We start from the raw sequence: 12,624 nt of genomic DNA on the forward strand, positions 1-12,624 counted from the left end.
CAAAAAGGCAATTAACAGCTAGAGCTAAATGTAATCCCTCTTTTGTTTCAACACATGTTCTGCGAGCAACCGGAGCCTGCTCAAACCAGATGGTCAATAATGAATATGCAGATATCTGTTTATATTAAAAAGATTGCCAATGGGAGGAAAGCTCTGTTGACTCTTACCTGTTGTTTTCATATAATGGGTCAAACTAACAAAACATAACAGACTAATTAGCTTCAGAGGTGGATGTAGCTCGGTTTCCTTACATTACCTTAGAGGAAGGGCAGCTGTTATGCTGCTTATAGCCAACAGATGGATAACAGAGTATATTGATCGTACAATTGAATTCTCAGCCCAGTAGAAATATTTCTCCCCCCCAAATGTCAAACTACTTCTTAAAGTGCCAGATGATCTCCTCCACACAGGCACCAAAGTGATAAAGCTCCAACACAGAGCAGGAAAAAAAAGGCAACTGTGTAAAGTGGTGTTACAGTCAAGAGCAGAAGAAAGTGAAGCAAACTTGTTGTTGATCTCATGATTCAATCACAACAGCAGGAAAGCAGAGCGTGGGTCTCAAAACAAATGTGAAATCTAAGAGCTCTCAGTGGCTGAATGGGTCTGAAGTGGGCTGCCATTATGAGAGCTGTAGTATTCAGCTGAGTCACTTCACTGAGTCACTGAAAAAAAATAGCGTTTAATTGCCATCAATTTATGGTAGCGGCAAAATTACTCGTTACTGTTGCATCAACATGGCTGACAGATGAGGGTAAAGATGGTGAGGATTATGTTATTATGACTGGAGAAGATACAGAAACAGATGACTGAGGATACTATTGCTGGCCCAGATGGGACACAGATGGACCTATCGTCACGGCTAACTCATTAATCTTATATTTGACAGTGTAGAGGAGGAGATGAATACGGCTATACAGTTAAAAAAAAAAAATAGAAAAAAATGCTTAAATGGGATAAACATGCATTGAGCATAACAATGAGTTTGGACAGGAAAATGATCACCAGAAGACAGAAGAGACATCAGTTTGAAAAGACGAGGAAGACGAGAGACAAAAAGATAAATGAAACTGAGGAGCAGCCAGAGACGGAAATGAAATTTTGTTTTTGATTTTAGGCTTTTTGGCTTAGCTCAGGAAAAGTCAGGCTCTACAAAGAGAGGAGAGGGAGGGAGGCAGCATCGCCCGACAGGACTTACTCTTCACCCCCTTTTTCCCCTTGCGCTCCTTTTTGTACTGCTCCTTGAGTTTGGTTATCAGGCCCGGGTCCACGTCCCAGGCCTCAGAAATGGGACCTTGCTCGTCCTTTTCTACACAGGGAGAACAAAACCAGACCGAGAGGCTGTTGAGGAACTGGCCTGGTCGAGGCCCGATTTGCCTCGCAGGGCCAAGGCTCATGCTCTCCTGGAGGCTTCCCTCAGGAGAGCAGAAGGTCTGAGGTGAGCACCTTTGACATTACATAACTGGGAGCAGCATTTTCAGGCATCTCTTTTAATCTGCTCACGATTTCTTTTCCAGTCTATGTAAAAGTAATGGCAGGGTTGTTAATGTCATGTGGCGGGTTCTCAGTGCTAAATCTGACCAGAAAAATCATCCCATGCATAGTCTAGTGTACTGACTTTAGGTTTACAGATGACTCAACACTAAGATCTGTGGTCAGAGTCAAAGAAAACACCTCAGCATGACATTAAGCCCATTTTTTTTTTATCAGTGAGATACACCGGGAACACACAAACAGGAGTGGGATGCACATTGTGGTCACAGGTTGGCTGGCTATGGGAACACACGGCGGAAAGGATAAGAAACTATGATTAAACATAAACTCCCAACATCATGACTAATGACCACAGCATGATATGTGAATGACAAGTACTCCATGAACGGTCACCAAACTGAAAACAAGATCTTTACATTTACTCACAGATAATACAAAAAGGAAACATTTTGATATCATAACTACTCTAATTGTATCTAGTGTCTGGCTAATAGTGTCATCCACTCCGAACTCTGATCTGTTGGTGATTAACGTGTGACTCACCCCAGTCTGTGCCGTCCCCGGTGCCTCTAGTCTCTGGCGAGGTGTCCATCTCGTCAGGACTAGACAGGAAGTCGAAGCCCTTCATCACTTCCTCTGTGTCAGGGTCCTCAGTGGTGTCCATACTGGCGGGCGACGTAGACGATGCAGGCTTCTTCCTGATGATCTGCAGGGAAATCATTGCCGGCCATTGTTAATAGTATAGTAACAACTTCTGCAAAAACACGTGAGAACAGAAGGTGGGAAGGTCGACTGGTTTCTTACCGTCCTCGATTCCACGTTAGTCCTGTCTTTCCCCTCGCTCTCCTCTTCCTCGTCTTCATCGCTGAACTCAGCAGCTGCATTTTCAATGAACTTGAAGGCTTCCAGTACAGCGCTGGTGTCAGAGAGCTCCGTTTTCCTGTTGAGTGAGAATGATTCATGCATTAAACAAACAGCTGCACTAACTATGCTTTTAAAGCAAGCCTTTCAATTCCATTATATCAGCTTTATTTGACTTTCATTTTCAGTCATTCTGTGATATACAAGGAGTGTATAGACACCCTTAAAGGGTGTATGCTCACCCTCTGGTGCCCTTTGTTGTTGCGTCTGTCCCGTTGACCAAAGGTTCGGTGCTCGTGCGTTCACCTGTCCTTCCAGCTCCATCCCCGGCTAGTCCTAGCAGTGCTCGGACTCGCTGGGACTTTACATCTAAGATGGTGTCTGTGTAGCCCACCTCCTGTAGGTACCTGGAACAAAGTAAGAGGATTTAAATATGGATGCATATGGTTTCCCCCAAGTTTTTAAGTAATATTTGTGCAGCAGTAAAGTCCTGCAGTGACGCAAAGAAAGATAAATTAACCCGGCTGCGTTACTTTTACTGTCTTGACCTCACCATGAAAGACACAAAAGCACTTCTCGCTGTTAAAAATGTCTCTAACAGTCAACAGTCTCACCACGACAAGCTACTCATCAGATATTACACCTTCCCTGTGGGGATGCAGAAGAAGCTTTAGCAATTTGAGCGGGCGACTGAATGAAAGGGAGGGGTGTTTTAGCACATTATTGATCTGTCCCATGACACGGACTCGTGAATAAATTGGCTGCATCATCAGGCGGCATGTTGGGGCAGATGATGTGTGAGGCTGCCTGATGGTGTCTGGTTTATTTACAATGACAGACTAGAGAGCAGGATGATAGGATAACCACACTCTTGAGTGTGCTGGGTGCACCAGAGGAAAGGAAACACACGGAGCAGGTAATGATGGCTGCTGGCCATGTGAGGGAGCCCTTTCCCACACTTTCTTTTTTGGCCCATAGTAAGTAGACTGACACAAGGGACAAATATCTCAGAGAAATGTAAGTAGAGGTTGGAAATTGATTAGACTTGATTCAAACCAACGCTTTCTGCTTATTGGGTCCATTCTACGTGTTTCTACAAAAAGGTTTTCAGTTTTCTCGGTTCTGAGTTTGAACACAGTGAAGAAACAGCAGAAAAAAAGGTGTGCATGTGACTCAGGGAAAGGCTGTCATGAGTTTGACGTAACTGATTTGCAATGTGCAACTGCCAGGGGAAAAAAATTGCCTCCAGCAATGATTAAGCAATTAATAAGCTTGGAAGCACACCATTCCAGTGATTTGGACATTTCAGTTCTCAACAGAAGACGTCGATTTCAGTGCAGTTAATTTTAGCGAGTTTAGTAGGTTTCTGGGTTGAAGACCGTTTTTTTGATCGAGGTTTAAAAGCGCGTGCACTCACTGTCTGAGGAGCTGACGGCCTTGTTTCCAGGACAGCTGATTGTTGAGCGATCCAGAAGTCTCGTTCTCATTGGCCTCGTCTGGAGAGAGACGAGGAGGACACAAATCAGGGCAGCGCAAACAGACATTATTTCCACTCTGTAAACACGACCGAGACATTCCTAAATCCCAGCAACCATACACTCGTGTACTCAGTTTCTTTCAGCCTATAAAAGGTTAAACACACTTATAGAGAAAAGAGTATGGTTTCTCTTTGAATCGTTCCAGTGAAAACTCACTTAAAAAACAAACAAAACAAAACAGCTTTAAACAAAAATATTTACATCCCTTAAAATTTTTTGTTCATTTGACAAACTGGATTTTGATGCTGCTTTGACTTTAAAGTGGATTTTCAAAAACTCACTGTCACCAGCTTTTTCCGTGACGTTAAAGCAAAAACATTTGATGTCGTGTGATGAATTCTAACGCCGCTGAAACGACTCGTCTCTGCCCCACCCGTCTCATGACATACTAGAAAGATCAACAACGTGTGCTGGTGCTTCCAGCATCCAGCCCGACACGCTCTGTCTTTCTATGACAAACAATGAAGGTTTTCAAAGCTCACTTTGATACTTTAAGTCAACAGTCCGTTGGCGAGTCAGCTGGGAATTTTGCATGGAGCACAGAGACGCGTTAATGAGGTTTAGACTGGGTGGGTATTTATGTGCGTTGCAGGGTGGAATTGGCAGGGCAGAGAGATGAGAGTGCCTTAAAAACTGGGTCATGCCTAATTCAAGAGGGTGATGAGCGGGCAGGTGTGCCACCACACCAGCAACACCTCCCACTTCTCGTCTCTCACTCCCCCCACCCGCCCCCATCAACCAACACCTCTCCCCTTCACCTCCTCTCATTCATCAACACTTCAAGGGCTCGGGTGCTTTGAAGAGCTCTGATGAATAGAGATGAGGAGAGGAGAGGAAATATCCCAATCTGACTTAACGATGGCAGTGGACCCAAACATGAGAGGCCAATTAAACTATAATAATATAACAAGAAACAGGTAGCATGCAGATTTCAGAGTGATGCTGCTGTTAAATAAGGTAAAGGAAAACACGCTAGAGATGGAGAACTGATGCCCAGCATCAAAGATTAATTTGTGCGAATTCTTCTAACTTGGTTTTAGTCATGCAAAGAGATTTGATTGCATTTCCCAGAATTCTTGGATGTACATTCCCAAGCATCGAGCTCATTTTCCAACAACCGTGTAGCTGCTTTCCATCAGCAGGTTGAACTAGAAATGGCTACATTTTCACATTTCTACGCTCTTAAGGACTTCTTATCTATGTTGAGCTGAGAGGGCAACACTAGTAGCTTTCATTGTGTGGACTGTTTCTGTTTTGATTGTTGTTCTCACAGCATTAAAGAAAAGCAGTCATTTTCATTACAGCTTACCAAGCAGATTAACAAATAAGTTAACAGGAAAAGGAGCACATTCTCGCAGTTGTGAGGCTACGGCAAGGTAATACTTGTGCTGTTTGAAAACTCATTACTGATTTACTGTTTCAGCTCCAATTACATTGTTTCTAGAAATCGGTTTTCCAGAAACAATGTCACTGTCACCCTGAATAATCCTAACCATTTCTCAGGGACTGGTTTCTATGAAAAACCTCTAAATGAATGAAATATTTGTACTATGGCAACGAAACCTAATCTTTCACTATTCAGGAACTTCTGAACAGATCTATCGAGACAAACAAGATTCAACACGATCGCAGGAGCTTCGCATGCGTAACCATCCTGTCACCAGAGGTATGTGAACTCAACAATCACAGTGATTTAGTGTGAGGAGGTGGAGCTGGCCGTTTGGGTCTCCATGGACTTACCCGAGTCGTAGCTTGGAGGCTTCATGTCACCTTGGTTTAACTCTGTCCCATATTTTAACTTGTGGTACTTGGCTCTGGGAGTAAAAGAGAGAAAGAAGACAAAAGGGGGACAGAGGCAAATAAGTAAACAGGATTGATCAGAAACGGCTATTTAAAAAACTCATTATGCACAATATTTGCATAATTAGCTCCCAAAGTCGGCCCAGCTGCAACTTGTTCTACTTCTCACAGACCGGTTAGCTTAAACAAGAGGCACACTTCTAATAGGAACGTAAGACAGCGTGTACCGAATCATTAAATAGCATATTTCTGACAGTATATAAAACAGGACTGCTTTGAACTCGAATTTCCAGCATTTATCGGCTCATCGTAGTCTCCTGTATACGAGTGAACATATTCAAATTAAATTATTTGAATGTTTAGAGAAAAATAAGGAAACAGGTAAATATTCACATTTGAGCAGCTGAAACTAGTAAATCTGTGTCTTTTTTTTTTTTAAACCAAAAAAGACGACTTAATTGTTTGTTAACAGAAAACTGATTAAGTGACTAATGTTTTTTTTCAGCTGTGGGGGATAATATATGCCAACTGACATAATAACCTTTTACTCTACAAGCCTTTAGGTTACAGACGCTGAAATTTTATTTAATTTGTTTGACATTTCCAGTTGCTGTTCAAAACGGATAAACATTAATGCAGTTTACATACAGTGATGACATCACAGTTTCAGGTGATTCAGCTTTCGCAATAATGACGTGAAGTTTCTTCCAGTGGCTTCACACGCATCCACAACAGTGGTAAAGAGTCGACACAAGGAGAGCTTTCTAACCACTCATGTCTGTGATGCAGAGGAACCATCACATGAGAGCGGTGTGAAGCAACCCCCATCAAAATCTAATTCATTTTAAATTGGGTACATCCTACATTCAGAAAGCCATTCCTGATATTGCTTTGAGATACCCTCGGAGACATGACCGGTTGCTTAGCAACCAGGCATAGTGGTAGTAATTCTGGGTTAAGTGTTGCTCCAGAGGCAACGTCTGTAGTGATCTCACTGGAGAAAAGTAGACAAATACATGCTGCAAACAGCCAGAAGAAGATCTGACGCTCAAACCCAGAACGATGCTCCTCGCACAGCGCATGGAGGCAAAATATAACTAACCTCTGAGCTGACCGGAGGAACGAGAAAGTGCTAACCCATTCTGACACCTGTCTAACTCAGTTTTGTTAAGGCCCTCATTAGCCTACACAATCTCCCTGCTCCCAGATCTAATTATGATACCTGCAGCCAGCCATTTCATTTGTTACCTACCCCAGTTTTCACTTTCTTGTGTTTAACCTTTACTTATCCAGGGAGGACTCTGCTCACTGTCTTGGTTCAGCAATGCTTCTTCAGCTCACAGGCTTCAAACACAATCAGAGCCTTCGACTGTCAGCCACAGAGCAGTTACATACATCCTGTGTGGTTGCTGAGACAGTGATCCGAGTGCCTGGCTACGTATAGAATGCACTAAATCACACTTACAAAAATCCAGAGGCCTATTTTATTAGTTTAAAGACTGTTAATTCTTCAAGCCCCGCTGGGGTAATGTGCTCGGTGGCTTAGAGACACTTTAATAGAGATGTGTAGACATCACTGACATCTCTGTTCCAGTGTGCAGCCATGCTTCAAAGAGAAAGGGAAATGCAAAGTGTTGTCACCACCACTACTACTGCATCGCCCTTTCGTCTTGGAAAGAACGTGCCAACGGTGACCTCGCCTTTGGTAGAGAGAGGACTCCTACTCCTTCCAATTCTGTCCTCCTGCTGGGGACCGTGCAGCCATGAGCATCTGACAGCATACAAAGCGTTCATGCCAACACTTGCTCTCAACTGGAGACATAACACCAGCTGGACTCGGGGGAATCTCTCTAGCACTCTGCTTCTGCTGACACCAGCTGAGACATCAGACTGGGACAGAGAAAATAAGAGGAAATTGGGGGGGGGCAAAGAAAGCCCACTACTCTTTAAGCATCAGTTTAGCTCCGTGGCTGAGCAGGCGACACGGCATATGGCTGAAACACAGCGGTTCGAATCTTTATCAACAAATCCAACGTGATGCTTTGTTGACTAGTGAGAATCTGACACAGCTACGGTACCCCTTAAAACAGTCTCAGTGGCAGGAACCTTTTTTTAAATTTTTTTTATTATAAAACCTGAAAACACTGCATTTGTTGGAGACTTGCTGAGGTATGTGTGTGCTGTGGGTGGGCTGCAGAAGCAGTGGGTGGTAGGGCACTCACCTCTCTTGCTTCAGCGCATACTCGAGCATTTTGATCCTTCTGACAAGGTCTTTCTTCAAGTTCTCCTGGCCTTTCCTTTCCCCCTGCAGGAAGGCGATTTGGGCCTGAAAACACAAAAATAGGACTGTCAGTAAAGAGCTGAGAGAGTCACAGTGGTTGCTTTTATAAATAGAGCTGACGTCTCAGAGGTTTTGCCATCTTAGATATTAGTTAACGACGTCAAAGAGATTTTCAGATGTTGCCTCACATCTGAAAAACAACTTCTTTTGTCAAGACTAAAATAGGATGATGTCAAATCAATGTGTGTGGCATGATGGGAAATACAAAGCCTATCTGTACTATTCTATTTTAATCTAACCTCCTCACTCCCCCCACGCGGCAACCGTCCCCCTCCCTCTCCACGCCACTGTCTCTCTTCACTAACAGGCAACAGCTGTTGACGCACTCGGTCTGAGTCAGCGTTACATTACATTGCCGGGTACCACACGCGTGCGGCCATGTGTGCACACATACACACTCGCAATGACAGCGGTGTAGCATACAAACTCACGGTGTAGCATACAGTACATGAGCTGCAGCAAGGGCACTAAAAACACAATCCAGTGTGAAGTGTTTTGCTGTGTAAAGAAATTTTTAAAAGGAAAAAGAATTATCAAGAGAGGTAAAATTACTCTATATGGTTGTATTTTATGAACCTCATTATGCCTTTTCATCCGTTAAAGCAAAGCTGGTATGGCTGGTTTTCACCTTTTGAGTCCAACATGCACGTCCTCATGACAAATATTTTCCTGGTGACATTAGCAGGAATCTCAGAGGACTTTGGCAGGTGTTTATGTGTCCGTCCGTGGGCAAAGTCTTTAAACCACACAAGATACAGGCACAAAACAACACAGAGGTTTATTTAAGAAGAAATTCAAGGTAAAATACAATCCAGCCTCAGTCTGATGATTTGATGACCCAAGCCTGATGTGTCTTCATCTGGCATACATGATATTTTTGAAGACAATTAGGTGATTAATTCAGAGAACTCATTGAGATTGCTGCTCAAGTAATTCCATCACAAGATGGTCTCTAGTCTTTTATTATTAGATAGCCCCTGTGTTTTTATGTGGTTTTAACAAACTGTGAGGCTGGAGAATGAAAATCATTTTAAACACAGGAAAAAGGCTGTAAAAAGTCACAGATCCTGTAGAGAATTACAGTACCGCCTCCGAGTTTTAGCCAAATTAGCAGACGCTTCCTTCTGGTTTTGTTCTGTAATAATGCTATGTGTGTCTAGATCAAAGAAAAACGCACATTAGCATACATTTTCACTTGGAAAAAAAAAAGAAAAGAAAAAAAAAGTATGCGTTCTTCCCAGCTTAAAGATTCCCGTTTTGGTTAAGCGTGTATTACATCCTTATAAATATGCCTTCCACTAAATATAGTCACAGGAGCCAAATAAAAGATAAACCAAACAGACACAGTCCATCGGACATTATGAGGTTACAGCAAGCCGGGCAAATGACTCTTAAAAGCTGCTAAAGTGTGTAAAAGCTGTGCTGTTTACAGAGAGGATGAGAATGCCGCCGTTTCCATTTCACTGCTATAATAAAATTGCTGTAGAATCCATCTCAGTTGCTAAATGATCACAAGAAAAACAAGAAGCACAAGAAGGGATTTAAGTGCCTCTGTGGAGCTAGGAGGAGATGACAAAATTAACTGGAGTAATGTTGAAAATCATTAACACAACCTGAACAGCATCATTAAGGTCGATATGTTGCAAAGAAAGATGGAAAGCAGGAGCACAAGTCTGACTGCTCCTGTGTTTAACTTCAAAAAGAAGACGACAATTCCCTCTAAAAACATCCAAGCTCACATCTTAAGGGGATGGCTATTAACTTGTTTCCCTGCATTTCACTCTACATGCAGAGGATGGTGCGAGTTTGAGTGGGTTGTATCACAGTTTCACATGGATAGCAAGTAGCGCTGCTGCAGCTACTGTTGCCTGCAACAGTGAGTCATGACAGCACTTCAATCTGCCTCGAATTATTATGAGCATTTCCTTCATCTCTCCATCACCACAGTCATCTGTAGATGAACTCATCAAAACCAGCCTGCTGTTGTGAAAGTGCAATTACACCTCAGAGTATTTGTCCTCAGTGTGACAGTGCAAACAGCATGGAGTTCAGCTAGGATCAGTCGCGTGATAATAGTGTACACGTGCTTTGCTTCTGAAAGCTGGGTAAGCAGCCACTCTACCTCATACCACTCTAACCATTATATTTACACAGTCTCCAGTTCCTTATTCAGCTTGTTTTATGTGCATTGATCGATAGCTGCATCCATAGTAATGTATTCGGGACTGACAACAACAATATTAACTTTTACTCATCCTTGAGCCACTATGGATGTTGATGGACAAACAAACAAACAAAAACTATTAAACTTTTACTTATTTTTCTCATATTCATATATTGTTATGGTGTATCCAGGTGGATGTGCATCCAGCATAGCCAGTGTAGAGAATGATGAGTGTACACGTTTCACCTGGTGCTACTTCAGAGTGTCTTAGGTCAACTGAGAACAGCTGGATTTTTGGCTAGGCTAAAGCTCAAAGACGAGGATGCCCAATCTATAAAGGGCGATGCTGAGGAGAACTGCCAGCTTTAGTAACGTCATGTCACTGAAGTGTTTGTCTTGGGTTGATGTTCAGCTGAATGACTTGTTATTGCAGTTCCAGTTAAGACAAAGGCCATATTTACTGCTCAGCTAAGCTGCTCTATAACTCAACTAAATCTTCCAAAGCACACATAAGAGAGACAGAAAATGATATACAAATACTTGCAGAATAACATTTTACTTGCTATGTTACCTTCAATATGCCCTGGCAGCAGAAGATTTATATTTCAGTCCACATTTCAGAGCTTAGACACAATTTCACACCGTTATGTGAGCAGGTAAAGGGTGTAAGATTTTCTCAGCAGTGATGCTCTGCTGTAACCTTTGATGCATGTATGGGTTTGTGTTGTCCATTCTTATCATTCCAATCAGATTCATGCTAAGACGTGGACAACAGGAGGAGGCAGGGCTGTAAAGCAACTGATTACCTGGTGGAAAACCAGGTGAGAGGGCAGCAAATTAGAAGAATGTAGTTATAAAGGACGGAGGGGAAAAAGGCTTCTTTCAAAGAGAGTAAGATCTGAGGAGATGCGCAAAGCTTCAGCGTCAATTAAATACAAATTATTTTATGCTCTGAATCATGTAAAGCTACTCTAGTAGAGTCCAAGAATAAAAACATGGAGCTGTCCAAGAACAAAACAGGCTCATAAAAAGGTTCATGATGAAAGTAAAATAATAGAGTGTAGAGGACTAGAGAAAATTACAGTAAAGTCCAAATCATACACATCACAAAAGAGACAGTAAGCCCTTATGTATCAGATGAAACACAGATTTGTCCCTGCGGGTGGACTGATGATCAGGTTTGTAGGTATGACAGAAGGAAAAGAGTGGCGTCAATGATGACTTATTAATAAATGGCTTTTGCACAGAAACACAGAAATGATCATGGGATGAGAAAGGACACAAATAAGGAATTAGAAAACTACTGCATCAGGAAAATCATCACAGCTTGGCTGGCTCTTAAAATAAGTTATACTGTTTATACTGGCTCGAATCCAAGTATCAGTAGCGATCACTGCTTTGGGGCACTGAAACTGGATAACGAGTAAAAGGGTCCACTTACAACTTCATTAAGCTAATTTTGGAGCTATTTTCCATTTAATGGCTCTCATATCGAGTGAATCTGGTCTTTATTTGCTGAAGCAAAAAAGTACATTTCAATTAAAATGTGTCACGACTGCTTCAGTGGAGAAAAAAAGCTCAATTGTTTCCACAATGGCAGCAAAGGCAAGGCCACACAGTGAAGTCCTATCAGATCCAAAACGATGACAAAGTGTAAGAACAACTCCAAAGGCTGTTATTTCACTCCGGCTCAATTCACTGTCTAATGTTCCACCGCAGATGAAACTGTACATCTGTGCTGCTTGAGATAGCAAGTGGCCATTCACTCCCTTATCCACATGAAGCGCTGGCCCAGGGACCCCTGGAGTCCTGCCGTGCCAGAGATAGAGAAGAGTGCGGCTCTGTGAATCTCTGGCTCGCCATCTCTTCTCCATCAAACATTAACCTTGGGAGGAATGCAATGAGTCAACTCTGGCCATAAAGAGACACAGGAAGCATTTAATTCCCAGCCTCACACTGACTGCATTATTGCGCTGCTGGATAAGGGCTCCTTAGTGTGTCTGAGCAAGAGACATGTAGAATGGGGCATGCATCTAGAGCGCTGGGCTTTTCAGAGACAGGAAAAGGAGGCAGAAGAGATAGGCTAATGCTAGGATACAGAGGAAAATAAACAACAGCCACTAACCTCTAGATCCTGGTAAGCAGCACTGGTAAGATGGTTGGCTAGCATTAATCTCTTCTGTTTTGAATAACTCTATTCTAAATTTAATTAGTAAAATAAGGAAACATGGACAGGTAGCAGCTTTCACTGCTACTCTACTACTAAATGAAAATATATCTAAGATACAGGTCTACTTTATTCTCTTAGAGTATTTAAAGGAGATACTGATTTTATAATCTTGCGGTATCATTTAGTTTGATGACTGTGGCTGCCATACCATTTACAAGAAAAATCATCTTCATTTGTAACCTTACCACACTTGCATGAC

General features: G+C 42.5%; 1 protein-coding gene across 1 annotated transcript in view; it reads right to left on the reverse strand.

Annotated features, from left to right (window-relative positions):
• Positions 1 to 12,624, reverse strand: part of LOC102314492 (striatin) — a gene marked incomplete in the record, with an annotated part of 39,847 nt that overhangs the window by 6,191 nt on the left and 21,032 nt on the right. Inside the window, 7 exon segments of the mRNA XM_042226348.1 lie at positions 1,196 to 1,306; positions 2,035 to 2,197; positions 2,296 to 2,431; positions 2,595 to 2,759; positions 3,770 to 3,848; positions 5,631 to 5,704; positions 7,913 to 8,016. Coding sequence (XP_042082282.1) covers positions 1,196 to 1,306; positions 2,035 to 2,197; positions 2,296 to 2,431; positions 2,595 to 2,759; positions 3,770 to 3,848; positions 5,631 to 5,704; positions 7,913 to 8,016 — 832 coding nt within the window.

The sequence above is a fragment of the Haplochromis burtoni genome, unplaced genomic scaffold, assembly GCF_018398535.1.
Source record: "Haplochromis burtoni strain Fernald_Lab_line unplaced genomic scaffold, NCSU_Asbu1 Contig_207, whole genome shotgun sequence".
In the NCBI taxonomy this organism is placed as follows: Eukaryota; Metazoa; Chordata; class Actinopteri; order Cichliformes; family Cichlidae; genus Haplochromis; species Haplochromis burtoni.